This window comes from Stegostoma tigrinum, chromosome 5 (assembly GCF_030684315.1).
Source record: "Stegostoma tigrinum isolate sSteTig4 chromosome 5, sSteTig4.hap1, whole genome shotgun sequence".
Lineage (NCBI taxonomy): Eukaryota > Metazoa > Chordata > Chondrichthyes > Orectolobiformes > Stegostomatidae > Stegostoma > Stegostoma tigrinum.
The window spans coordinates 51,336,628-51,363,280 of NC_081358.1; the positions used below are offsets into that span (position 1 = coordinate 51,336,628).

Consider the following 26,653-nt stretch of genomic DNA (forward strand, 5'->3'; position numbering starts at 1 on the left):
GAGTCATTTGAGTATTTTACCTGCATCTGACTATAAATTCCCAAAGAATAGCTTTCATCTTCTTATTCGCAATAGAGTCAGAAACCTTCATGTATTCTTTGATTTCTTCCAAACCTTCTTCCTAAGTAAGAAATTGAGATAAGGAATAAAACAGTCAAGCTCCTTCATGTTTCTTTTGTGGGGGTTAGGCTTACTATTTTGTGACCAGTTTGCCTCTTAAACACACATTACCAATTGTGTCACTGATACTTAAACTTCAATAAGTGGTTACACATATCATATCTACTTTCACACTTGGGAACTTACCGTACAGCACACACAAAAGGCTCTAACATATACATATGCCTCATGCTGATGATATTGGACTTTTTAGAGAAGCAAATGCACAATTCTTTATGGTTGGCTAACAATCTAAGTTGATAACCAATTGACGTTTGGTTCTCCAGTAACACAGATACTGATTTCTGCTTTACAGTAAAAATCCTGGTTAGTGATCTTGAAAAAAGAATTGTGGTAGCTTCACGGATGTCTGCAAAGATCAAGGCAGTGGTCGAGTGATTATATCGTTGGGAGAGGAATGTTGTGGAAGCCAGAAGCTTTGATAATGTGAAGGTTATGGCAAAGTTAATGGTGGGATCCCATTTAAATTGATCTTTCTGCCTGGTCCACAGTCAACCAGCTAGATTGAGCAGCTGTTGATTGGGAAGACCAAGCTGGAAGGGTAGCATAAATGAGGGAGGAAGAGGAAGATCACAGAGATCGTGCAGATAAGGAGGTCATGGATCAGGCACTCCTATTCTCTAGGCCTACAAGCAATGCTGGAAAAGGGACTTACTGGATCCAATCCAACTCTAGTTATTTCAGTTACAAATCACTGGAGAAATTACTGCTGCTTAAAAGTGTGCAATATCAGGAGCACATTGAAATAACTGACCTGCCCTCTAAGGAACAGATTATTCATCCAAACTCCATGTCAACACCCTCAACACCACAGTTAACCCTCATTGAAACTGGAAATAAACAGCTTTTGTGCTCCTGAGATGCTGCTGGGCCTGCTGTGTTCATCCAGCCTCACATTTTATTATCTTGGATTCTCCAGCATCTGCAGTTCCCATTATCACTGATACAATTTTAACCTCACTGTGAAGCCTCTTCCAGGGATGCCTAACTTGAAGAAGTTACCCTCCTCCCTCCAGACCAACCTCAGGGAATCTCTCCACCTATCTTCTTTTCTCTCCATCTTCGGTCTGCCTCCCCCTCTCTCCTTATTTATTCCAGAACCCTCACCCCATCCCCCTCTCTGATGAAGGGTCTAGGCCCGAAACGTCAGCTTTTGTGCTCCTGAGATGCTGCTGGGCCTGCTGTGTTCATCCAGCCTCACATTTTATTATCTATAAATGGATTTGAAGCAGGTTTGTTTTGGGTTCCAGATTTTTGACATTTCAACTACCTTTTAGGTCCCTTCCCCAGGTAGGAGGAATCGAGGGAACTAGGTATATTGCAGTTGTATAGCAGGAGGGCTGGTGGCAGTTTTGGTGAGTGTCTCAGTTGGTGCAGGGACAGATTGAGGTGGGAGTAAGGAGGGGCAGGAAGGGTGGGGAATAGAATAAAAGGTCATTTGGTGGGGGCACTTTAAGATACCGAGATGATGACAGAGAGGAGGATATTAGGGGAAGTTAGAATCTTGGAGTAGGATGTGGGCAAGCTTGTGAGTTCAGGGGGAATTGCTGTTCCCAATGGCTCACGGACAGTCCTAGCCCCAGTATGCCCTTCCCATCCACCAACCTTCATTTTAGCAGCTTCTTTCGAAAGTTCAAACAGACCAAAGTGCCAGGCAAGAGAGTGGTACTTCGCATGCAGATTGTCACTTACCTTTGAACCAGAAGTGGCCAGATTTGAAGCGGCTGAGCATGAATGTAAAATTTTTAAACCATTAACATTTCATGTGACCCATTCCTAAGGGTTAAATTTACCTTAGGAGAGTGGAGAAGGTCACTGATATGTGGAAAGACAGAAAGGCTGATCTTTTAGGGACAGGTAAATTATTGAGAAAGGGTCAGAGAGTAAGTTCAACAAGATCAGTGCAGATGGAAGAAATTAATTATTAGGTAACTTTTAAAAAAAACACTAACAAGCCTGTCAGCAATTTTGCCCAGCACGTTAGAACTGTGTAGCCGAAAGATTTGGTCCTCCCAGTGACTCTTGACATAGATGCATGGTTTCTTGTTATTAAATGGCAAATAATAGTAACATCTGCAAACAAAAGAAGGGACCTAGTTAGGATCAGTTAGCATATTTGTTACTTGTGTTTTACTACCTGAGTCAAAGATTTCAGGCAGCCTGAGGACCAGGAGAGTCAAAGCCCTACCTTCTACATGATCTCCCTGTCTAGATTAACAGAAATAAACAACTTGTGTTTACATAAAGTTATAATCAGCATTGTCTGCCCTTCTCCAGTTCCACTCCATCTCTAAGTTTCATCAATCCACCATTGGCCATGCCTTCAGCTGCTTGGACCTTCCAACTCTTAAGTTTCCTGTCCATTCTCTTTTTAAGATGGTCCTTAATGCCAAACTCTTGGACCAAACTTTTTGTCACCAGTATGACTATCTCCTTATGTGATGATGCTCTTGTAAAGTGACTTGAGACATTTTGCTGTGTTAAAGGCAAGTACACAAACCCAAGTTGCTGCTTTCACTGTAGAAAAATATTCAATAGCGTAATACAGTAAGGCGAATCAGACAAAGTAGATGTCAAGCCATAGAAGACGATATTTGGGAAGTGGCCTAAATTTGATTAAGGTGGTTTCTAAGAAATGGTGCAAGGGATAAGGAGGCACCTCAGATAGAATGTTTGAATGAATGAAGCCATTGGTGGAGCTAAAGGAAGGAGACACAACTGGCCATAAGCAGAGGAATGGAGTGTTTGGGGAGTGTAATTTTAGGAGATGTTTACTGTAGAGGGGTAGAGAAAGATGGAGGAACAAGAGCATGAGGAGATTTCAGTACAAGCAGCTAGAAGACTTAGATATAGTACAGATCATCTAGGGCACTGGTGATAGTTGAACAGGACTTGATGCACATTAAACTACATGGCAGAGTTTTGAATGAGATAAAGTTTGTTGAGTGCGAAAGATGGGGTGTCAGTCAAGACAGTTTAGCGTAGCAAGAGTTTAGCAATAGAAATATTTCACATTAGATCTTGTAATCCATTTTTAAAAGCAGTCATGTTGCATTGGAGATTTAGGTGGCTAGATATTGGTTGATGTGCCTTAGGGTAACTGTGATCTTCCAAAATCATTCTAATTGCTTTCAGAATTTGGAAGAAACTTTCCTAGATTGCTTTTCCTCTGGATTTGCTTTGGTTTTATCCTTCATTTATTTTGTACTTGTCCCGGGAATTGAGAGTCCTAAATTGGCTCAGAGGTGCCATTCAGCCTCTCAAGATCTTGCCAGCATTTTACAGGGCAATGCGGTCAGTCCCAGCCTGAGGCTTTGTTCTCTTATCTCTGCAAGTTTATTTCCCCTAGTTTCTCACTATCCAATTTCTCTTTGAAATTATTGACTGTCTCCTTCTTCACTTCACTTTGATAAGTGAGATTGATAGGGTTATGGTACTTAGTTACAATGCGACTGTATAGGACAGTCTTGACCTGCTAGTCCTCCCATCTATCATTTCTATATCTTTGCATTAAAAGATTTAAGTGGGTCATTGTTCGATGGGAATTTGTAGCCATTAGCACATTTATTTGGCTTACAACAGCTTAGACAATTCATCAGTATCTTTGAATCCTCTAATGTAACCAACACGGTATCATGCTAAATGCTGATCACAAACATGAGGCATTTTGGTAAAGGAGGATGGAATTCTAATAATCTGGGAGTACCATTTGTATGAGCCTGATGTTTGTGTTTGAAATGTAAATCCAGTGGTGGCACTGCATATAAGCTGGGATTTTGAACTGGAGTTTTGCTTTTGAAGCCAGCCCATATGGAGGCTAGTTTGACAAACCCCATTGAGACTTTGATTTATGTGGTTAGTCTTTTCAGTATTGTGGAACTACTGTCGCACAGTTTTACCTATTTCCTATTATCTTGGTCTACTTTATCTGAGGATGCAGCACATAGATGGATGCAATAAATCTTTAGTCAACTAACACATGTCTGCAAAATCAATAGCTTTTGTCTTGGAGTGATTTGACTTGACTTGATTTATTGTTGTTAAATGCACCTAAGTGCAGTGAAAAGTTTTATTTTGCATGCAGTACAGGCAGATCATAACATACAAGGACATATAGACCATACGGTAAACAGACCGAGGCGTACAAAGATACAGTTGGACACTATGTTCACTAAAGCAAGAGCAGCATTAGGTTTGAAATTTGAGAAGCCGTTTTAGTAGTCTAATAACAGTGGGGAACAAGTTGTTCTTGAACCTGTTGTGATGTGTGTTTAAGCTTTTATATCTTTTGCCTGACAGAAGTGGCAGGAAGACATTATGACCAGGGTGAGAGGGGTCTTTGATGATGTTGACTGCTTTTCCATGGCAAAGTGAATTGTATGATGGTCTGGGCTGTGTTCACAACCTTCTGTAGTTTCTTACTGTCTTGGGCAGACCAGTTGCTGTACAAAGCTCTGATACACCCAGACAGAACGCTTTCTATTGTGGATCTGTAAAAGTTGGTGGGGGTCCTTATGGACATGCCAAATTTCCTTAGCAATTTGAGGAAAATGGGGCGTTGTTGTGCCTTCTTGATCATTGCATCTACATGGGTGGTCCAGGACAAATTGTTGGTTATCGTCACTCCCAGGAACTTGACACTCGACCCCCTTCACATCAACTCCATTGCTGTAGATAAAGGTGTGTCCTCCTCCTTTCTTCATGAAGTTGATGATTTGCTCTTTAGTGAACAATATCCCCGATTTTACAGGTTTACCAATATTGTTTTGGCGAAAGGCATCAAATCAAAAACAAGGAAGGAAACCTCCTGCTGATTACTACATACTGCACGCTGCACCCCCACCTTGGCTGATGAATCAGTACTCCTTCATGTTGATTACCAAATAAAAGAATCAATGAGGATGACAGGGGCACAGAAATGACTCTGGGTGGGGACTCCCATTTCCATCACCAAAAATGGATCAGATGCCCCACTACTAAAGTCCTAAACAGCTTTACCTGCTGGATTGGGTTTGCAGCAAGTAGTGAGGATCCCAACAATAGGGGGTAAAAAACCTATTGAACTTGTCTTCACCCATCTACCTGTCACAGATACAGGCATAGGAATGTTTCCGTAGGGGAGAGGCCACTACACAAACCTGTGAAGACAAAGTTTAATCCTCAAATTAAGGATACCACCCCCCCAACACCATATTGTGTAGCACTATCACCACGCTAAGTGGGACAGGTTTAGAACAGATCTAGCAACTCAAAACTCACCTCCATGAGTGCTGTGGGCCATCACCCATGTGTCAATCTGTTGAAGCTATAAATGCAAGGCCATTTGCATGTTAAGCAGTGAAAGCAGCAAGTGTTAGACAGGGCTAAGCAATTCAACAACCAACGGATCAGATACAAGCTCTTCAGTTCTACCACTTCCAATCGCAGATGGTAACAGACAACTAAACAACTCACTGACAGTTGTCAAAAGATTTGTCAAGCAGCATTTGCTTAGCAATAACTTGCTGCTCACTGACATTTCGCTCCTGACCTCATTTAACTCTTGGTCCAAACATGGACAAAAGTGCTGAATTCCAGAAGTCTCCTATCTTCAAGGCCTCATTTGGCTAGGCATGGTATCGAGAAGCCAAGCAAACCTAGCGTTAATAGGAGTCAGAAGCAACATTCTCTGCTGGTTGAAGTTATGCATGTCAAAGAAAAAGATAGTTTTGGCTTTTGGAGGCCAATCATTTTAACCACAGAACATCATTGCAGGAGTTCCTCATGGGAGCATCCTAGGCCCAATCACTTTCCTTCCACTGTCAGGATGAAATGGAGATTTTTCAGAAGATTGCACAATGGTCAGTATTGTTTATGATATCTCACATAGTGAAGTAGTACTTCTCCGAATGCCTAAATGTACCAAGACTCAGTTAATGTCTAATAAGTGGCAAGTAACATTTGCACCATGCAAATGTCAAGCAAAGACCATCTCCAACAACCATCATCTCTTGGCATTCAATAGTGTTACCATATTTGAATCTTCCATTATCAATAGCCAGGGCTTATCATTGTCCAGAAACTGAACTGGATTGACATGAATAAATAATGTGTCATCAAAATTATGTTAGAGGACAGAGATCCTGTAATGTGTAATTCAAGTCCTGACTCTCTCAAAACTCTTCACCATCTGCAAGGTATAAGTCAGTAGTGTGATGGAATACTTGGCACTTGCATGGATGAGTGTAGCACCAAAATCACTCAGGAAACTCATCACAATTCAGGAGAAAGTAATCCACTTGATTGGAAACACATCCACAATCCTTGATATTCACCCTCTCCACCACGAAAGTAGTGGCAGCAGTGTGTGTTGGATACAGGATATGTTGCAGTGACTCACCAAGACTCCTTCAACAGCAGCCTCTGAATCTGTGACCACAGCACTTAGAATGACAAGGGCAACTGATGCATGGAAGCAACACCACCTGCAGCTTTCCCTCAAAACAACATATCATTCTGACTTGGAACTTTATTGTTGTTCCTTCACTGTTGCTGGGTCAAAATTCTGGAAGTTCCTATTAAACATCACTATGTGTGTATCTAAATCACATGGACTGCAGTAGTTTCAGCAGGCAGCTCACCACCACCACCAAGAACTAGTCTGAACAGGTAATAAGTGCCCAACTAGTGATACCCACATCCGGTGAATGAATAGAAAAGGCATAGATATTGAACTCTACCTGTTGCCTTCAGTTAGCAATGGTTTCTCAGGGGTGCTCATTGATTTGTTGGACTGAGACGTGTCACCTGGCTCACTGCCATACAACAGAGATACAGTTTCACCATCATCCACCTCTGGTGGTCGCCTTTTGGTTGGACTGGGTGGAGAAACTCCGTCTATGACATTTCCGTAATTCCCTGCAGAAAGGAAATATGAAATGTAACTTCTCATTTACATATCCTTGCTTTTGAGCCATTAATACACTTCTTAGCAACACCTCCTAAAAAAAAAGAGGATTAGACGTTCGTTTACACTCCTAGTTTCCAAATTTATTGGCCTGGGTTTTGCTGTAAATGGCAAATGACCAGTAGTCGCCACTTGTATCTGTCTACAGATTGCACTAGAACTTATGATTATCACAGCGTTATTATGGCTATTAGAGCAGATCATAAGATAGCAATTTTTTCCACTGATTTCATTGCCAAGCCTTACCATGAGATATTGTTGTGGGGAAGCTGCTGCTGAGGAAACAGGGAAACAGCAACCTCTTGATGCCCTGGTTACCGTGTAGACAGTAGACGTTGTTATTTGAATCACTTGTAAATAACGCTGAGCTGATGGCCTCACCATTCTTATAGTGACTACATATGGGTCACTTTGGGAATAGTGAGGAAGCAATCAATCCATGCAAGATCTGCTGGAAATCCTTCAGGAAACATTCGTCATTGTTTGAAATGAGCTTATTTTCCAGTGGAAACAGCACAATCACACAAACATTTGCTGCAAAACCGTCATTGAAATAAATGGACAAGCGAAAAATTGGGGAACACAAAAGTGTCAGCGAATGTTTGCATTTACACATGAATGCATTGATGTGGTATTATCACCACCTTTGGGGAGCCATTGTTTGCCAGTGGCCATAACGACTGATTGGGAGCGTACAATTTCCTCACTGACCATATGTAAGACTACTAATGGGTTTCACTATTTATTCAGTCTGAAGTTAGTAGGATGTGTGCATGCAACCAGTTTTCCTCTCTTTTTTGTCTCAGTCCTTCCTCAGAGAGTGTGATGTAATGAGAGATATATTAAGGAACAGTTGTTGTAATTACTTTTTACAGTTGAGGGGTGTGCTTTCTCACTTCACTGGATGACTTCTCAGTACATTATCAATGCTGTGCTTGCAGACTTCCGCATCTACAGATCCAGTAAAACGTTGATCATGAAAGGTACTGAAACTAACATAGGAATATAGGAACAAGAATAGGCCATTCAGTCCATCAATCCTTCTCCATAATTTATATAATCATGCTTGATTAAACACTTCAATGTCATCTAAATGAAGTGACAAAATTGTAACTCCTTACCTAATGACACCTCAAAGCTTATTGGTTTGTCACCAATTTTCCTATCAATCATTGTTGCCTCAAATATTGTACCGAACAGAAGAAAATCCTGGACAGTTTCTTCATCAGACTGGAAAAGACATTTGTTCATCAGATAGTAATTCTGAAAAGTCTATCTAAATACAGATACATTGCAGAATCAATGCTTCTTCCAGTCCTTTGTTTCTCAAATGACTAAAATGTTTGTGACAAAACAAAACAGAATTTTCTAAAACCCCAACTGTAAATCTTCCAAAAGGTGAGAAAACTTAAAATTTAAGTATGAATTAGACTCTGAAACTCCACCCCTACCCTCCCCCAACTACCCTCCACCCCTACCCTCCCCCAACTACCCTCCACCCCTACCCTCCCCCAACTACCCTCCACCTCTACCCTCCACCAAACAGTAAACAAAGACAACACTTAACAAAGAAGACGCTCTCTCAACAACATTTTAAAAAAAGTTAATTCCAAAGTTGAAGAAGTAGCCAGATAACCGCTTTGGTGGGCAGGGTGCTTAAAAATTCCTCTCTACCTCCCCACTCAGGCAGGCAGAGAGTGGCTACTTGCACCCTGGCCAGCCATCGGCTGCTTGTCTCCAAATAGATTAATAGCCTTCTATTGCATTGAGCAACTAAATGCTGTTGTAGAAAATAATGGCTCAGAAAAGGTAAGTGTTGGAAACTGTAATAAGCTCCATCTAATCTGATGAATTTATACAAGATTGGTTGTGGAAAAAGCACAACATTTTAGGATCTCATGGAGTCCAAACCACACCTGAGACCCCTTATAGGTGTAGTGACAGTAGCCAGAATCTTACAGGGGCTTGAATGATGTAGTCTAAGGAGGAAAATGTGGCAGCATCATGTGAGAAGTCCAATGAGACCCATCTCCATGCTGGGGGCAACTCATTGCATCTTTTAACTAAGGTCTAGATGAGATTCTTGCTAGGCAGTGGTAACTTCTTAATAGACAGCAGTGAGTTGCGAGTGGCAAGTTGCCTATTCAAGGGAATTATTGCTTGTTAATGGGGGAGCAATGGCATCATGACTTGTAATCCAGAACCACTAAACTAATGCTCTGTGTTTATGCTTTTAAATTGAAGGTGGTGAAATTCAAAATCAATTTTTTAAAAAATTGGAATTTAAACCTGGCCCAGTGGTGGCAGTTGTTATTAAAAAAACAATGTTTTTTCATTCATGAGGGCTTCATTAGCTGGGCCAGCATTTATTGCTCAGAGGGCATTTGAGAGTCATTCGCATTGTTGTCTGGAGTCACTGCAGGCCAGACAAAGTAAGGATGGCAGATTTCCTTCCTACAGGACCTTAGTGATGGTCAAGTGGTATTATTGCTGGACTATTAATCCAGAGACACAGGTAATGCTCGGGGGACACATTTTCAAATCCTGCCACATCAAAGGTGGAATTTGAATTCAGTGAAAATCTGGAATTAAGGGTCTAATGATCAAGAAACCACTGTTGATTGTAGGGGAAAACCCATCTGATTCACTTAATGTCTTTAGGGAAGAAAACTGACATCCTTACCTGGTCTGGCCTACATTTGATTCTAGACCCACAGCAAAGTGGTTGACTCTTAGCTGTCCTTTAAAGTGGGCCAAACAAGCTACTTTTATTAAGGAGCTATAGGGAATGGGCAATAAATGTTGGCCCAATTAATGATGACTACATCACATGAACAAAAAAAATCACCTTATTAACTTGACATGTCACCTCATTATTACACATCTGTTCTTCCTACCAGCACCACAAGCAAACATGACACTGAGAATTCTTGATATGAGTGGGTACCTGGCGACTCCAGCTGGCCAATACTGTGAAGTGCCATCACCAGCAATACATGTTGAAAGGCAGCTGTAAGGACACTTTGCACCAATAGACAGGAATCCCCCACTCACAGATTGGCCAGGCTGTACTAAGACTGCTCACTCACTGACTAACCACTCGCTCATTTAGCACTTGTACCAGCCCTGCCTTGCCAATTAGTGAACTCACCTAACCAAGCAGTCCTCAGTCAAGGTACATCTTGCTGTACAGCAGTATGTCAATCTCACACCCGCACCAGGTGTCAGCAGCTTACATGGTAAACGCACTGCATGTGCAGCAAGCAGGCAGCCCATGGCTGAAAGTCTTAGGGGAACAGTCCTCACTGAAGTGGAACCTGTTAGTCCTGGCACTCCAAAACCAATCCAGGGGTTTGGGCACAGCCAAGTATCTAGCTGTGGCGTTCTTCGTCAGGGGCTCTGTGCCTCCACAGTCTGGGTCCACAGTATCCAGTCTGGAGGTTCAAGCTCAGTGGTTGGGGGAAACGTACAGATATTGGTCAAGGGTCTGGGCACTTCTTCTCTGCAGCTATCCCGTTGGGTCATGCAAGGGTATGGGACATATTCAGTCCATCAGGTCCTTCTGCAGAAGCTAAGGGAAACAGGGGCATTTTGTAGGTTGCAAAACAGACCACTGGGGAAGCAGGCCCAGCGACCTATTTGTGGACATTGGGGGCTGTAGGCTGAGGGGTAGGGGGAGATGACAATTGCAAAGGAGGCAATGGTATCTGTAAGAGGGCATACCATAGAAAATGGATAAGAACACAGTCATGTAGGAGGGGAGAGGGTTCTCATCCAGGACCATCCTGGCTACAAGCAGGAGGACAATGTATGGGATGGACATCTCAATAGCCAGGAACTAAGGGCTGGGCAAAGGCACATGTTGACAAGTCTGATTCCAACAAAAAACTTTGTGACTTCAATCAAACTTGAAAATAGTTACCAGGTGTAATAAATCCAATAAACAAAGTTGTCAATACAACTTCATTTCTTCCTAAAGTTTCATGCCCTTTTCCCCAGACAAATGTAGAAAAAAAACCCAGTGATTATAAAACAAACCCAAGAAGATGGGTCTATTGATTCCACTTCAACTTCAGTAGAATTTGTCTTGTTAGAAGAATTAAAGGATTTGGATTCTTCAGATGTGGCCGATGTCTTCTGGTCTTTTCCAGATTTGGTATCTTTTTGTACAATCTTCAACTCCATTGTAAGCTCAGAGAATTTGGAATCTATTGCACCCACTGACAGAATTTCCACTGCGATTTCAATCAGGAGCCTGCCCCTGTATGATACTCCTTCTCCAAAACCTTCGTTGAGCTCCTGGTAATCGTCCAGTAGGGTATAATTGCAAATAGAGCCATACAAATTGATCCATGCTGGTCCAAAAGTTGGCAAAAAACCTGAAAGAAAGATCAGCTTTTCATTTCACATCACTTCTTAATTTTTGAATGTTAAATTTTTATTTAATGATCGTACTCCTTTCATTTTGTCTTTACCATCTGTATACTATTACCTTTCTGGAGACTGACTCCAATGACCTGCTTCCTGTCTATTTTCTTTCTTCCTTTACTTTCCAAAATCAATTAGCTGTCACTTCAAGCAATTTAAATAATCGGTTTTAATGCCTTTACCCAAGCCTAATGCCACAATTAAATTCCCTTTTGCAGAACCCTGTAGGGCCTTTTCTTAAGAGATGTGGCTTTCACTGGCAAGGCATTTGTTGCCCGTTTTTAATTGTCCTCGAACTTAGTGAACAGTTAAAAATCAATCACATTGTTGTGCTGCTGGGGTTACATGTGGGACAGACAAGGTAAGGATGTCAAATTTCCTTCCCTAAAAGACATTAGTGAACTTGCTGAGTTTTTGTGATGATTGATCTCAGTTCGTATGGATTCCAATACTGAAACTAGTTTTACAGGTTTCTTCACTGTACTCAAATTATACTGGCTAATATGTCCAATGAATGTATGACACCAAAGCATTATCTGGGTTGTTAGTCAAATGACATTCCTATGATACTGTCATCTCCTTCAAGATTACGTTCAATGGCTTAGAATTTTTCTCCATTGCAATGAACAACTTACTTAAAGCAGTTGTGTTAGTTTTGCATAATTGCTGAAAATTTCAAAACCATCATTTCAATTTCTTCTCTCATGAAAAGAAAACAAATCAGTTTTCTAAACTGGGTTCTAGATTGTCTCAGGGAACCAGGGAAACTTATTTAAGGCTTCCATTCCTGCCACTTTTTTTCTCTCAGAGATGTAGGAAGACAAAGGTTGGATTGAAAGTCCCGCAGTGCAATGCAGGATGAATATAGGGAGTAGTTTGGATGCAGAGATGTGCTGGTTAGAGGTGCACTTTGCTTTTCTAGTACAGTTGCCCCCTTCCCAACACCATTCGTTAACCCTGTGAAACTCATTTGAAGAACATTTGTCCCTTGTACTATCTGTGCCACCATGAGTCCTTTTTATGCTTCTTCATCTCCTCCTTTTCCTCATATTACCCAAGGTCTCCTCCATGTCCCTGCAAACATTTATGTCCTCTACTTAGCCCCAAGCCACTATTTATCCTATGTGGCCACACAGCCAGTATTCACTGTCAGCTTACAACAGGATGTCTTTAAAATGGATATGAAAACATTCCTCCAATCGTAGGACCAAACATTCTGGACCACTGCTACAACCCATCAAAGATGAGACTACCACTCATTCCCCGCTCACACTTTGGAAAATCCGACCACAGCACTGTGTTCCTCCCCCCAGCTGACAGACAGAAGCTGAAATGAGAGAATTCTTCACAAAATGAAGTACAGTGCTTGTCCAAGGCAACAGAAGTCCATTTCTGGGACTGTTTGGACTCGGTGGACTGGATCATGTTCAAGTGTTCAGTGGAAAACCTGGATAAATATGCCACTATCATCACTGACTTCATTAGCAAATACATGGAGAATCATGTACCAAAGAAGTTAACCAGAGTGTTCCTGAACTATAAACCTTGAATGAACCAGGAAGTCCAATCTCTGCCGAAGACGGGTCTAGGACTGAAGTGTCAGATTTTGTGCTCCTGAGATGCTGCTTGGCCTGCTGTGTTCATCCAGCTTCACACTTTATTATCTTGGATTCTCCAGCATCTGCAGTTCCCATTATCTCTCCTCTACTGAAGACTAGTTGTGCAGTATTCAAGTCGGGTGATCCGGACGAATACAGAAAATCCAGGTATGACTTCCACAAAGCCATCAGGGAGGCCAAGAGGCAGTAAGGACCAAGTTAGAGGTCCAAACCTACCAAACAGACTCCTGCCATCTATGGCAAGGCCAAAATGACATTACAGGATACAAAATGAAAGTGTAAGACAGCAGACAATGACATATCCCTCCCTGATATAGGCTCAATGCTTTCTATGCTCGGTTTGAGCAGAATACCACCAGCGTGGTGACACCTTCCCCGATAGCCCCAGACACACCTGTTCCCTCTGTCACTGCTTCAGACGTCAAATCATTCTTCCTGGGAGTCAACCCAAGGAAAGTGATGGGCTCGGATGGTGTTCCCGGCCGAGCACTCAGATCCTGTGCGGGCCAACTGGCAAAGGTATTCACCAACAACTTCAACCTCTCCATCCTACAATCCAAAATCCCTGCTGCTTTGAGAAGACCACCATCAACCCCATAGCCATGAGAACACATGCAATGTGCCTTCATGACAACTGCCCATTGGCTCTGACTTCAATAATCATGAAGTGTTTCAAGAGGCTGCTCATGGCCCATGTCAACTCCAGTCTCCCAACCTGCCTTGATCCCCTATAGTTTGCCTACCAACATGACAGATCCACAAGGATGCCATATTCATAGCCCTGCACTCATCCCTGGAACATGTGGACAACAAAGGCAACTACATCAGACTCTTGCTCATTCACTACAGCTCCACCTTCAACATCATTATTCTCCCCAGACTGATCTCAAAACTGTGTGACCTAGGTGTCGTCTCCACCCTCTGATTCCGGACCCATAGGCCGCAATCAGTGAGGATAGGTAATTGCACCTCCTCCACAGTAACACATAACACTGGAGCCCTGCCAAAGATGCATCCTTAGCCCCTACTGTACTCCCTGTATACCTACAACTGTGTTACAAAAATCTGAATGAACGCCATCTACAAATTCACTGATGACACCACCATAGTGGGACGGATATCTAATAGTGATGAGTCAAAATACAGAAGGGAGATAGAGGGCTTGGTGACACGGTGCAATGAAAACAACCTGTCTCTCAATATCGGCAAAACTAAAGATCTGATCATCGACTTCAGAAAGAAGGGAGGAGAACATGCCCCCATCTACATCAACAGAACTGAGATTGAAAGAGTGAAGAGCATCAAGTTCTTTAGAATGACGATTACCGATCTCCTGTCCTGGACTTCCCACGTAGATGCGACAGTCAAGAAGGCACAACAATGCCTCTTCTTCCTCAGGCAGCTCAGGAAATGTGGCTTGTCCATAAGGTCCCTCACCAACTTTTACAGATACACCATTGAAAGCATACTGTCCAAGTACATAATGGCCTGGTACGGCAACTGTTCTGCCCAGGTCTGTGAGAAACTACAGAAGGTGGTGTGCACAGCCCAGACCATGATGAAAGCCAGTACTCTATCCATGGGCTCTACTTACCATGGACTCAGCAGCTTGCTGCTGCAGAAAGACAGCCAACATCATCAAAGACCTATTGCACCCTGGTACCAACCTCCTACAACCTCTCCCATCAGGCAGAAGATACAGAAACCTGAACACACGCACAAGCAGGTTCAGGAACAACTTCTTCCTGGCCATTATCTGAGTGTTGAATGGACTCTAGCCTCAAATAATGTAATCTGCAATGTAACCTATATGCCTCTAAGTTTTTTTCATCAGTATATCTTTAGCTTGCTGTGATCTGCCTGTACCTCTTGTAAACAAAGCTTTTCACGGTATTTCACTACACATGGCAATAAAATCAATCAATCAATAGAGCTGTTATCCAAATACACCACACTGACAAAAGTTCTACTTCATGAAAGCATTAAAAAAATCCCTCAAGTGGTCAGTCTATTGTAAAACAAACATTTATTCACTTACTACAAGATTGATAATCCTTTAATAATCTCTTAAAACATCAAATCAAAACCTATCAAAGCCCCTACTTAGTATTGTGGGTCCAGAGATTTGGAAATTGAAATTAGTGTTAATAATAAATAAAGTATTTTTTTAAAAACCATTGCAGCTCCTGAAGAAATGAAACTGAAACACTAGATGGCGCTTTAGTTCCATTTCAAAGTTGATTACCTGTCAATCAAATGAATGGAGCAAGATACCAAAGTGTGGAGCTGGATGAACACAGCAGGTCAAGCAGCATCTTAGGAGCACAAAAGCTGACGTTTTGGGCCTAGACCCTTCATCAGAAAAGGGGGATGGGGAGAGGATTCTGAAATAAATAGGGAGAGAAGGGGAGACGGACCAAAGATGGAGAGAGGAGAAGATAGGTGGAGAGGAGAGTATGGGTGGGGAGGTAGGGAGGGGATAAGTCAGTCCGCGGTGGACAGACAGGTCAAGGGGGTGGGTTGAGGTTAGTAGGTAGGAAATGGAGGTACGGCTTGAGGTGGGAAGAGGGGATAGATGGGAGGAAGAACAGGTTAGGGAGGTGGGGATGAGCTGGGCTGGTTTTGGCCCGCCTGCCTAACCTGTTCTTCCTCTCACCTATCCCCTCCATCCACCTCAAGCCGCACCTCCATTGCCTACCTACTGCCCCTTGACCTGTCTGTCCTCCCCGGACTAACCTATCCCCTCCCTACCTCCTCACCCATACTCTCCTCTCCACCTATCTTCTCCTCTATCTATCTTCATTCCGTCCCCCCCTCTCTCCCTATTTATTTCAGAATCCTCTCCCCATCCCCCTTTTCTAATGAAGGGTCTAGGCTCGAAACGTCAGCTTTTGTGCTCCTAAGATGCTGCTTGGCCTGCTGTGTTCATCCAGCCCCACACTTTGTTATCTCGGATTCTCCAGCATCTGCAGTTCCCATTATCTCTGAAATGAATGGAGCACATGGTTTCGACAGCTTGGCAGTTTTATTTTTGAATAGTTAAGAATTTCCTAATATTTCAATCACAGCCACAACTTTAAGAAAGACAAGTTTCCTACCATTTGGAATGCATGATTGATTTTCTCCAAGGGTAAAGTACTCTAATGCATCTTGACATTAAATAATGCTGATTGATATAATGGATAATTTACCTTTGCTGATGAAGCCCTATGATGCATCACTGTAGTGCAAACACATTTTTATGTTACAATGGAGACATCTTAAATTCTCAAAACATTTAACAATTAAAGATCAGAATACTCCCATCTCCTCCACGTGCTTTCCCCAGTGATCTTGAATTTGCCAATTTGGTTACCTTTTAAATTGGCTCTTCCGGGAGCCATCCAAACACAAGGATATTGAGGGACCTGAGATGACCAAATTTGCTATAGAGCTGTCAGTAGTGGCCCCAACGTTAGAAGACATTGCCAACTATAGAAATTGGCACATGAAAACACCGAAGGGTTTGAACTGCATATTTTCAAATTACCATCAAAAGTGTTAAAATTGTTTCTCCCCCATCTTCATTCATATCTCCATCACCAGATTGGAATTTGGCCAACAGTTTTTAGGAAATTATCCACAACAAAAAATAGGTCCTAATTTTTCATCTGTATCCCCTCTCAAGCGTCAATAAAATCGTCCCTATTATTCAGGGAGCTGAAAACATGCACTTTATGACCAGAGTCAAGCTGAATAGAAGTTTTTCTGAAATAGTACACCTTATGTGGAGGCTGGCCCACCAGATACACAGATCAGACAGCTTGTAACACTTTCCACAACCCTCCAGCCATTCAAATTAATGTTTGGAAACTTTTACAGGGTGTGCCCAAATTACTAATTGTATTGGCAGCCAATGCAATTCTGAGGCAAGAGTAAAGCTGACGACAATCACCCTTTATAACTTTCACAATTTGTATTTAGTAATGAGCGTCAATAGTTTGTTTTCTTGATGGCCACAAGTACAGCTTGCAGATCTCCTGAAATCTGAAGAATTCATTTTAAAATCTTAAGTGTATGAATAAAAAAAGTAGCAATGTTCACAACAAATCACCACATTGTTGTTGATATAAATTTTAGTTCTAAATATTGAGCACTTAACAGATTTCGTTTTAGACAAACGTTTCATTTCGATTAAAATTTTAAGTGGATGTTGATTTTTTTTTACTGAAAAATTTTACAAATGGGATTTAACCTTTATCTCCATCCTGTTCATTTGATATTTTCTTCAAGTCAATGTAATGAGTTCCGATGGCAACATCATTCACATTCCTTTCATCCCAAACCTGAATTTTGACTCGCTGACAAAGTGGTGGAAACATTTCTTTGAAAATGATCTGCTCACTCCAGACAGGGTCAGCACAGTTTTTCTGTACAGATGTTCGGCCCTGAAAACAGAAGGAGACAGTAAAGGTAAAGTTCTGTCATAAGAGAAATAGAGAGAAGAAGTCAGTCCGTGTCGACACTGGCCGCATCTCCTGTGGGCCTTTGAAGGAACTACAACCAACCAATTTCAAGCACCTTTGGAATCTGGATCTGGGTTCAGCAGCAATTACATTGAAATGATTGTTAGTTCACATAGGACAGCAGCTGCACGTTGTGTCAAAATATATTTTCAGGGTGTTTTGAAGGAATACAAATTCCTGTGATACAGGAATTCATGACAAAAACTGATTAAATAGCATGGTAACCTCAGCCAGTGCAGGAATTGAACCCACACTTTTAGTGTCGCAAACAAGCCATCCAACCAACTGAGCTAACCAACACTCACCATGTAACTCCCACCTCCCTTCTTCAGGAACTGTTCCAAAGGCTATAGACACTTGAAAGATGACCACCAATGCATTCACTACTTCTTGGGCCAATTCCCTAAGTGCTTTGGAAGGTACATTATTGTGCCCTAGGTTTTATTGGCCTTTAATCAAATCATTTTTCCAGTACCATTAATGCTAGTTTTCTTCAGTTCCTCTCTCACTACATCCTGTATTGCTCAAAATTTTTATAACATTGTTTGTGGCAACAGAACCAAAATACATATTTAATTGGATTGTTAACTCTTTGTTCCCCTGTTACTGATTGTAAGAGGCCTATACTTGCCTTCATGTATCTTTTTCTTTTCACATGCCTATCGTTTGAGACACTGAATGACCTACTGCTGTTTCTAAACTGCTACAGCTTCCTCACACAGGCTTTGGATTAAAAGTCTGGGGCATTGGGCCGATGATGCATTTTTAAAGAAAGACCTAATTTTCTTTCAGTGTGAGAAAAAGTGAAGATTGGCATTACACCCTACAGGATGTCACGGTGGCCATTTCAACCGCCTACCTACCCAGATTCTGCCAGTGAGCCAGAACTAAATCAATCCTTTGATTTTGACGTAAACAACATAACATAAAAGATGGTAAATTTCCTAGTCATCAGTCTGAGTAATCCTATTCATGAATAATGAATAAGGTTAGACTAAAGTAAATAGGAGACAACAAAAGTCTGTTTTGATTTCAAATTGCAATCCTGTTGGTAGTGTTGCAGAATTATGCAATGAACTTGCAAATAAACAGAGAAATATTGAAAGGTAGTAAATACCCTTTGACCAGAAAAGGTGACAATGACATACGGATCCACAAAATCCTTGTTGTCTCCCATGATTGCTTTTGTTACATTTGCCACGAGGCTAGAATGCATCTTCGGTAGTCCCTGAGCTTTGTAAATCTTCACAATAAACCTTGCCCATGATCTCTCAATTGGAAATCCAACTGGAATAAGTAAATTCCTAACATAGACGAAAAATTGTGTTGTAAATAAAAATGCAATGACTTCTACATTTTATTGAAAAATCAAATAATAACTGAACCACAAAGCTGTTAAAAACATAGTTTGAAATATGAGATAATAAAATGTGAGGCTGGATGAACACAGCTGGCCAAGCAGCATCTCAGGAGCACAAAAGCTGACGTTTCGGGCCTAGACCCTTCATCAGAAATATGAAGTGGCTTAGGGGTGCTGCCTGCTCAGAATCTTAGTAATACTGGCTACAAGGATTCTATTTGAAATGAGTATCATAGGTACATTGAAAATTAGGAACAGGAGTAGGCCATTCAGCCATTTGAGCCTGTTCCACCAATCAATGAGATCATGCCTTTGACCCAGATCCCTTCATACTTTAAATTAATTTTGCTAAATAATCTCAGATTTAAAAGCACATTGATCCAGCATCCACTGCTATTTCTGGAAGAGAGTTCCAAATATCTACGACCCTTTGTGAGTAAAAGTGCTTCCTAACATCCCTCCTGTATGGTCTGGCCCCGATTTTTAGACTGTGCCCGCTTGTTCTAGAATTCTCAATCAGTCGAAATAGTTTAACTTTACCTACTTGTGTTTTTCTGTTAATATAGTAAAGACTTTGAGTGGATCACCTTTTACATTCTAATTCTTGAGAAAACAGGCCTAAATTGTATAAGAGATTGTAGGACCTGCAGATGCTGGAGAATCTGAGATAACAAGGTGTAGAGCTGGATGAACACAGCAGGCCAAGCAGCATCAGAGGAGCAGGAAAGCTGACGTTTAGGGCCTAGACCCTTATGCAGTACTCCTTCCAAGGCCAATGCATCCTTCCTAAGATATGATGCCCAGTAATCCAAGAAGGATTTAATCAAGGTTTTGCACAGTTACCGCATATTGCTGCATCCTTATACTCCAGTCCTCTAGGCATAGAGACCATCATTCCACTAGCTTTCTTTATTATTTTCTGCACCTGTTTGTGCCATTTAAATATCTATGCACCTCACAAGCTTCTTTGTACAGCCGCTGTAAAAAATCTTCAAAAGATTCAATGAGCTTTTTTGGCCATGGCCGACCCATCATGAATTTTGCTGGCTCTCACTGACTAACTGAAAATTTTCACAGTGTTCAATTACCCATCCTGAATCATAGACTCCAACAATTTCCTTGCCATGGATGTTAGGCTAGCTGGTCTGTAATTCCCTAATTTTCCTCTTCCGTCCTTTAAAAAAGGGGAGTGAAATGCAATTTTCCAATTCGCAGTAAATACTCCTGTATCGAGGAACTCTGAAAGACTATTGTTAAAGTGTGTACAAAGTGCTCCCCTACTTCCTACAACACCTTCAGATGGGAACTAACAGCGCCTGGTGATTTGACACCCTTAATTTCCTCATTATCAATGTTTTATTTATGTTAATTTAATTTTACTCAGTGCCTGTTCCCAATCCACTGTTTATTTTCTTGGGTCCAAAGGCAAGCCACCCTTATTTTCTGAAAATACTGAGGTGAAGTGACAATTCAATACGTCTGCCATTTCCCCATAGTCACTGACATTAACCCACTTTCAGTCTTTAGTGGACCAACATTGCTCCTGAACACGCACTTTCCCTTCACAAAACTACAAAATTTCCTCTTACTGATTTTGATGTTCCTGCCAAGTTTCCTTTCATAAGCCCTTTGAGTAGCTCTGCTAGAGGCCAAGATAATAAAATGTGAGGCTGGATGAACACAGCAGGCCAAGCAGCATCTCAGGAGCACAAAAGCTGACGTTTCGGGCCTAGACCCTTCATCAGAGAGGGGGATGGGGAGAGGGAACTGGAATAAATAGGGAGAGAGGGGGAGGCGGACCGAAGATGGAGAGTAAAGAAGATAGGTGGAGAGAGATTAGGTGGGGAGGTAGGGAGGGGATAGGTCAGTCCAGGGAAGACGGACAGGTCAAGGGGGTGGGATGAGGTTAGTAGGTAGCTGGGGGTGCGGCTTGGTGTGGGAGGAACGGATGGGTGAGAGGAAGAACAGGTTAGGGAGGCAGAGACAGGTTGGACTGGTTTTGGGATGCAGTGGGTGGGGGGGAAGAGCTGGGCTGGTTGTGTGGTGCAGTGGGGGGAGGGGACGAACTGGGCTGGTTTAGGGATGCAGTAGGGGAAGGGGAAATTTTGAAACTGGTGAAGTCCACATTGGTACCTTATGGCTGCAGGGTTCCCAGGCGGAATATGAGTTGCTGTTCCTGCAAACTTCGGGTGGCATCATTGTGGCAGTGCAGGAGGCCCATGATGGACATGTCATCTAGAGAATGGGAGGGGGAGTGGAAATGGTTTGCGACTGGGAGGTGCAGTTGTTTGTGCGAACTGAGCGGAGGTGTTCTGCAAAGCGGTCCCCAAGCCTCCGCTTGGTTTCCCCAATGTAGAGGAAGTCGCACCGGGTACAATGGATGCAGTATACCACATTGGCAGATGTGCAGGTGAACCTCTGCTTAATGTGGAATGTCATCTTGGGGCCTGCGATAGGGGTGAGGGAGGAGGTGTGGGGACAAGTGTAGCATTTCCTGCGGTTGCAGGGGAAGGTGCCGGGTGTGGTGGGGTTGGAGGGCAGTGTGGAGCAAACAAGGGAGTCACGGAGAGAGTGGTCTCTCCGGAAAGCAGACAGGGGAGGGGATGGAAAAATGTCTTGGGTGGTGGGGTCGGACTGTAAATGGCGGAAGTGTCGGAGGATGATGCGTTGTTTCCGGAGGTTGGTAGGGTGGTGTGTGAGAACGAGGGGGATCCTCTTAGGGCGGTTGTGGCGGGGGCGGGGTGTGAGGGATGTGTTGCGGGAAATACGGGAGACGCGGTCAAGGGCGTTCTCGATCACTGTGGGGGGAAAGTTGCGGTCCTTAAAGAACTTGGACATCTGGGATGTGCGGGAGTGGAATGTCTTATCGTGGGAGCAGATGCGGTGGTGGCGGAGGAATTGGGAACCCTGCAGCCATATGGTATCAATGTGGACTTCACCAGTTTCAAAATCTCCCCTTCCCCTACTGCATCCCTAAACCAGCCTAGTTCGTCCCCTCCCCCCACTGCACCACACAACCAGCCCAGCTCTTCCCCCCCACCCACTGCATCCCAAAACCAGTCCAACCTGTCTCTGCCTCCCTAACCGGTTCTTCCTCTCACCCATCCGTTCCTCCCACACCAAGCCGCACCCCCATCTACCTACTAACCTCATCCCACCCCCTTGACCTGTCCGTCTTCCCTGGACTGACCTATCCCCTCCCTACCTCCCCACCTATACTCTCTTCACCTATCTTCTTTACTCTCCATCTTCGGTCCGCCTTCCCCTCTCTCCCTATTTATTCCAGCTCCCTCTCCCCATCCCCCTCTCTGATGAAGGGTCTAGGCCCGAAACGTCAGCTTTTGTGCTCCTGAGATGCTGCTTGGCCTGCTGTGTTCATCCAGCCTCACATTTTATTATCTTGGAATTCTCCAGCATCTGCAGTTCCCATTATCTCTGCTAGAGGCCCTTTCCTTGTCTTTGTATCTTTCGCATTCAGAAGGATTCATGTAGTTTTTTGTACATTTTTGTAAGCTGCTTCCTTTAGTTTTGCGCTGTCACTCAGCTCAATAGTTACCTACGGTTGTTCTTTGTTCTGTGAAGTGGAGCTTTCCCTCTTACTGGTATAAACCAGTTTGAATTATGTTAACCAGTTTTTTTAAACATCCTCCACTGTTCTTCAGTTGTTTTAGCTGAAAGTTTACTGTGGATAGTGTCTGTCTCATCTCATTAAAGTTGGTCTTACCTAAATCTAAACTTCTAGTAGCTCATACATGCTTTTTGCTTTCAAACGCTACATTGAACTTAATTGTGTTATGATCACTATTTGACGACAATCCTGTTTTACTGATCATAGGCCTAAACGGTCATAATCGCTCCAGACTCATGGTAGTCCTAATCAGTCATATCGCTGACAGATGTAATAGCATCCTGCATAGAAAACAGGAAGAATGTCATACTGACACATGTAGCAGAGAGGCAGAACTGAGAAGACAAGAACCTGCACCCTCTGTAATGCAGCTGACCTGGGATTGCTTTCTGCTGACATTAATGGCTGAATTGGAGCATTTCCCATTCATTGGCACTTGAACCAGCCCTTTAGCTTGATATCTCTAAAGTAAAATTCAGATTCACTACCTTAAGGGAAAAGGATGAACTTGGTTGAATAAGAAGTTTTCAAGATGTTCACTTTCACATGAACAAGCATTAAGCACTTTACCCCTGCATCGAGAAGACTCATGTTTTACCTTTTACTCAGAATAAATTGCTACATTATAATGCGAAAACCTATTGTTTTGGACAGGCAATTTTGGAAAAATACAGCAGATCGATTACTATTTGAAATCAAAGCCATAAGTGTACATTTCAGGCATACACTTCATCAGGTACATTGTACTGAAAAAAAAATCACAGCTGTCTTGTCTGTTTACAGATGCTCCCTTTGTCTGCTTTGTATAACCGGTATTTCTGGAGGGGGATGTGGGTGTTATTTCAGATTCTGTGACTGACATTTCTTTCTCCTCTGTTCCCTTTTAAATACATGCAGGTTTTAAGCTGAGTGCAATTGTGCTGTCTCTCCAACAGCAAGAGTTAATCATGGTGTTTCATTAGTGATTGAGTTAATGTGAGCTGGTTCTTGGAGAGGGGAGCCTTCATTCTTGGCTAGCAGCATGGCTATGGCTCTCCCCTCTTCCTTGTGTAATTTTCACAACCTTGATTTTCAAGGCCTCAATGACTGATTGTGCTGTTGCCATTTCCAGCTCCTCCAGACCCACATCATATTTCCTTTTATAGATAACAAGGTGTGGATCTGGATGAACACAGCAAGCCTTTTAATCTCCCATCACCATGCCTTTGTTATTGAACCTCTCCTGCCTTCCAACCTATCATAGACATTTTCTGAAGAAGGCTCTAGGCCCGAAATGTTATTCTTCCTCTGATGCTGCTTGGCCTGCTGCATTCATCCAACTCTACACCTTGTTATCTCAGATTTTCCAGCATCTGCAGTCCCTAATATCTCACAGACGTTCCCCTTTGACTCTTTCCCCTTACTCCGTGTATTCACATTCTTCCAGTTCTGATGACAGGTTAATAAATGAGAAACACTAACTCTGTTTTTCTCTCTGTAGCTGCTGCCTAGCATGCTGACCATTTCTAGCACTTTTAACTCAATTTTGTTTCCATTTCATTTCTCGCAAAGGAATGAGAGAGTCACCATACTTTTCAATTTCTTCTTCAGCAGATTCAGCAGTTTTCAGAGGAGGTGGTGCACTGTCACCTTTCCCAGTGACACAGATGTCACATTTAAGGTAGCCTTTCACTCCAGTTTTGATATCACTAGGATCAGTAAGAGGTGCCCACTTGTCACAGAATTGATGGCCTGTAGCAAGGAAAAGAGTTAATGTTAATTCAGTGTGCTGACTTTAATTCATTTTATAAAATTTTCAATAATGAGCCAGAATTACAAAATTGCTGCATTAATGCACCTGCTACAGCATTCCAGCAGATCACAGAGTCCTTTGAATATTTTGCTAAATGAATGGATTTTAAAAATAATATCCATTCGTAGGATGTGGGCAATGCTGGCATGGGCAATATTAATTGCCAATCTCTAAATACCCCAAATGCATCAAGTTGGCAGTCAGACTCTTTTCTGACCCAGTACAGACCCAGGGATGACCCGGACACACAAGGGTCAGATCACATTGTGACAGAGACAATCCATATTCTGAACTCCTGCCCTGAGAGATCGGTCCCTGTTGGCATCACAACCATTGACCAGCATTGCTGAGTGGGTTGTACACCTCAGCATTGAACTGCTCCTGCTTTCCTTGCCACACAAATAAATAAAACGGAGTCAGGCAGCTGGTTTGTGTTGACTAACACCAACAGCACATGTTCAATTCCTACATTAGCTGAGGGTACCATGAAAGTCCCACTTTCTCAATCTCATCTCTTGCCTGAAGCATGGTGACCCTCGGGTTAAACCATCACCAGTTCTCTCTCTCTCTCTCTCTCTCTCTCTTCTCTCTCTAATGAGCCCTTATGGAATGGTAGCAAACTTACGAGGCAACCTGGACAGATCACTGGAAGTTGCAGTTTTCTCACTAAAACCAAGCCCGATGACTTGACTCCCATCTGGGGAATTAATCCATCATTCTGGACAGGGAGAATACAGGAGGAAAACTGTTCCAGCACAGAATCCAGTTTCAGAGCGGGAAACAAGTGTCAGGAGAAAGATGGAAAGTACATTAGATCAGATTAGGAGAGAGAAACAACAGGATATTTAGAAAGTAGAGAACTGAAATGAAAGAATTGTCATTATCAATCTGGGTTTGTCTTTCTTTAATAAATAATGTGCATTAAAAAATAATGCAGACATCTAATTTCAAATACCTTGCACTGAAATTCTTACATTCAAAATAATGCATTCAGAGAAAGTTTGGAAGTAGCTGTATGAATTATGAGGTGTTTTTTTTTCTGAACCTGCTACGGGATCAGCTGACACCGTGAATACTGGAATATCATGTGGGTCTGAACACAATTCTAGAATAAACATTCCTCTGGATGGGTGCTGTGACACAAGCAGCTTTTCACAATGCCATGCAATCGACATGTTCAGCAGCTAATTTCTCATATGTAATTGTACCAATGAAACACAAAGATTGGCAAGGCAATGATGTGGACTCTTGAGTTGGAGATAAGACTATAAGTAGATACATTTGCTGGGAGGCTAGATGCAGCACATCATAATCCTATGCCTGTCGCTTCAGACTTCCCTCCAGTCATGACAATAGTACATTAATGCAATAATACATTAATGAAGCAGTAATGATTGAAATTAGTTTAAGATATAACCTCTTAAAGGAGTAAAATAAAATACCATAACAGCAAGAAAATACAATCTCTCATTCACCCATTACACAGAACAGCCCCAAACTACTCCACTCATCCCTATAGCTTTGAACTGGCAGCTATTGAATGTACCTGGTTCATTGTAAACTGTTCCCACATCCAGTTTAAATGCTCCAATCAGTGTTCCACGGATCAGTTTGGAATGCCAAACCTATGCAATGACATCAGCATGGACAGAAATAGCAAATACGTGAAAACATTAACTGAAAAATTCATACTGACATATTAAGTAAAGTCGTAACAAGACATTCTATTTTAATCTTCTACCCGTTTATTAATCATGAGAAACTTTTGATCAGTTCATTTGCTGACAGTTTCTTATTCCTTTAATGGTCCATTTTACATCTTTCTATTTATAAATGGGAACATAGATTACAAATGCAGGGAAGTTATGATAAACATGAATTAAACACTGGTTCAGCCTTAACTCTTTTTCCAGTTATGGAGTCATACAGCATGAAGACAGATCCTTCGGTCCAACTCATCCATGCTGACCAAACCCCAATCTGACCTAGTCCTATATGTGAGCATTTGACTCATCTCCCTCTAAAGCCTTCCTATTCATCTATCCATCCCGATGCATTTTAAATGTAATTGTACCAACCTCCACCACTTCCTTTGGCAGCTTGATGTACGCACCATCCACTGCGTGAAAAAGTTGCCCGTAAGGTCCTTTTAAAATCTTTCCCCTCTCACCTTAAACCTATGGCCTCTAGTTTTG

At 42.3% G+C, this 26,653-nt stretch overlaps 1 protein-coding gene across 3 annotated transcripts in view; it reads right to left on the bottom strand.

The window, feature by feature from the left end:
- Positions 1–26,653, bottom strand: part of fer1l6 (fer-1 like family member 6) — a 142,673-nt gene that overhangs the window by 95,482 nt on the left and 20,538 nt on the right. For all 3 annotated transcript variants that reach the window (XM_059645982.1, XM_059645984.1, XM_059645983.1), the window contains exons 7-15: positions 26,005–26,083; positions 24,238–24,397; positions 18,796–18,982; positions 17,408–17,600; positions 11,165–11,505; positions 8,248–8,356; positions 6,900–7,077; positions 2,133–2,253; positions 21–121 (exon numbers count right to left, since the gene is read on the bottom strand). In XM_059645982.1, the coding sequence (XP_059501965.1) occupies positions 21–121; positions 2,133–2,253; positions 6,900–7,077; positions 8,248–8,356; positions 11,165–11,505; positions 17,408–17,600; positions 18,796–18,982; positions 24,238–24,397; positions 26,005–26,083 (1,469 nt within the window). The remainder of the gene's footprint in view (positions 1–20; positions 122–2,132; positions 2,254–6,899; positions 7,078–8,247; positions 8,357–11,164; positions 11,506–17,407; positions 17,601–18,795; positions 18,983–24,237; positions 24,398–26,004; positions 26,084–26,653) is intronic.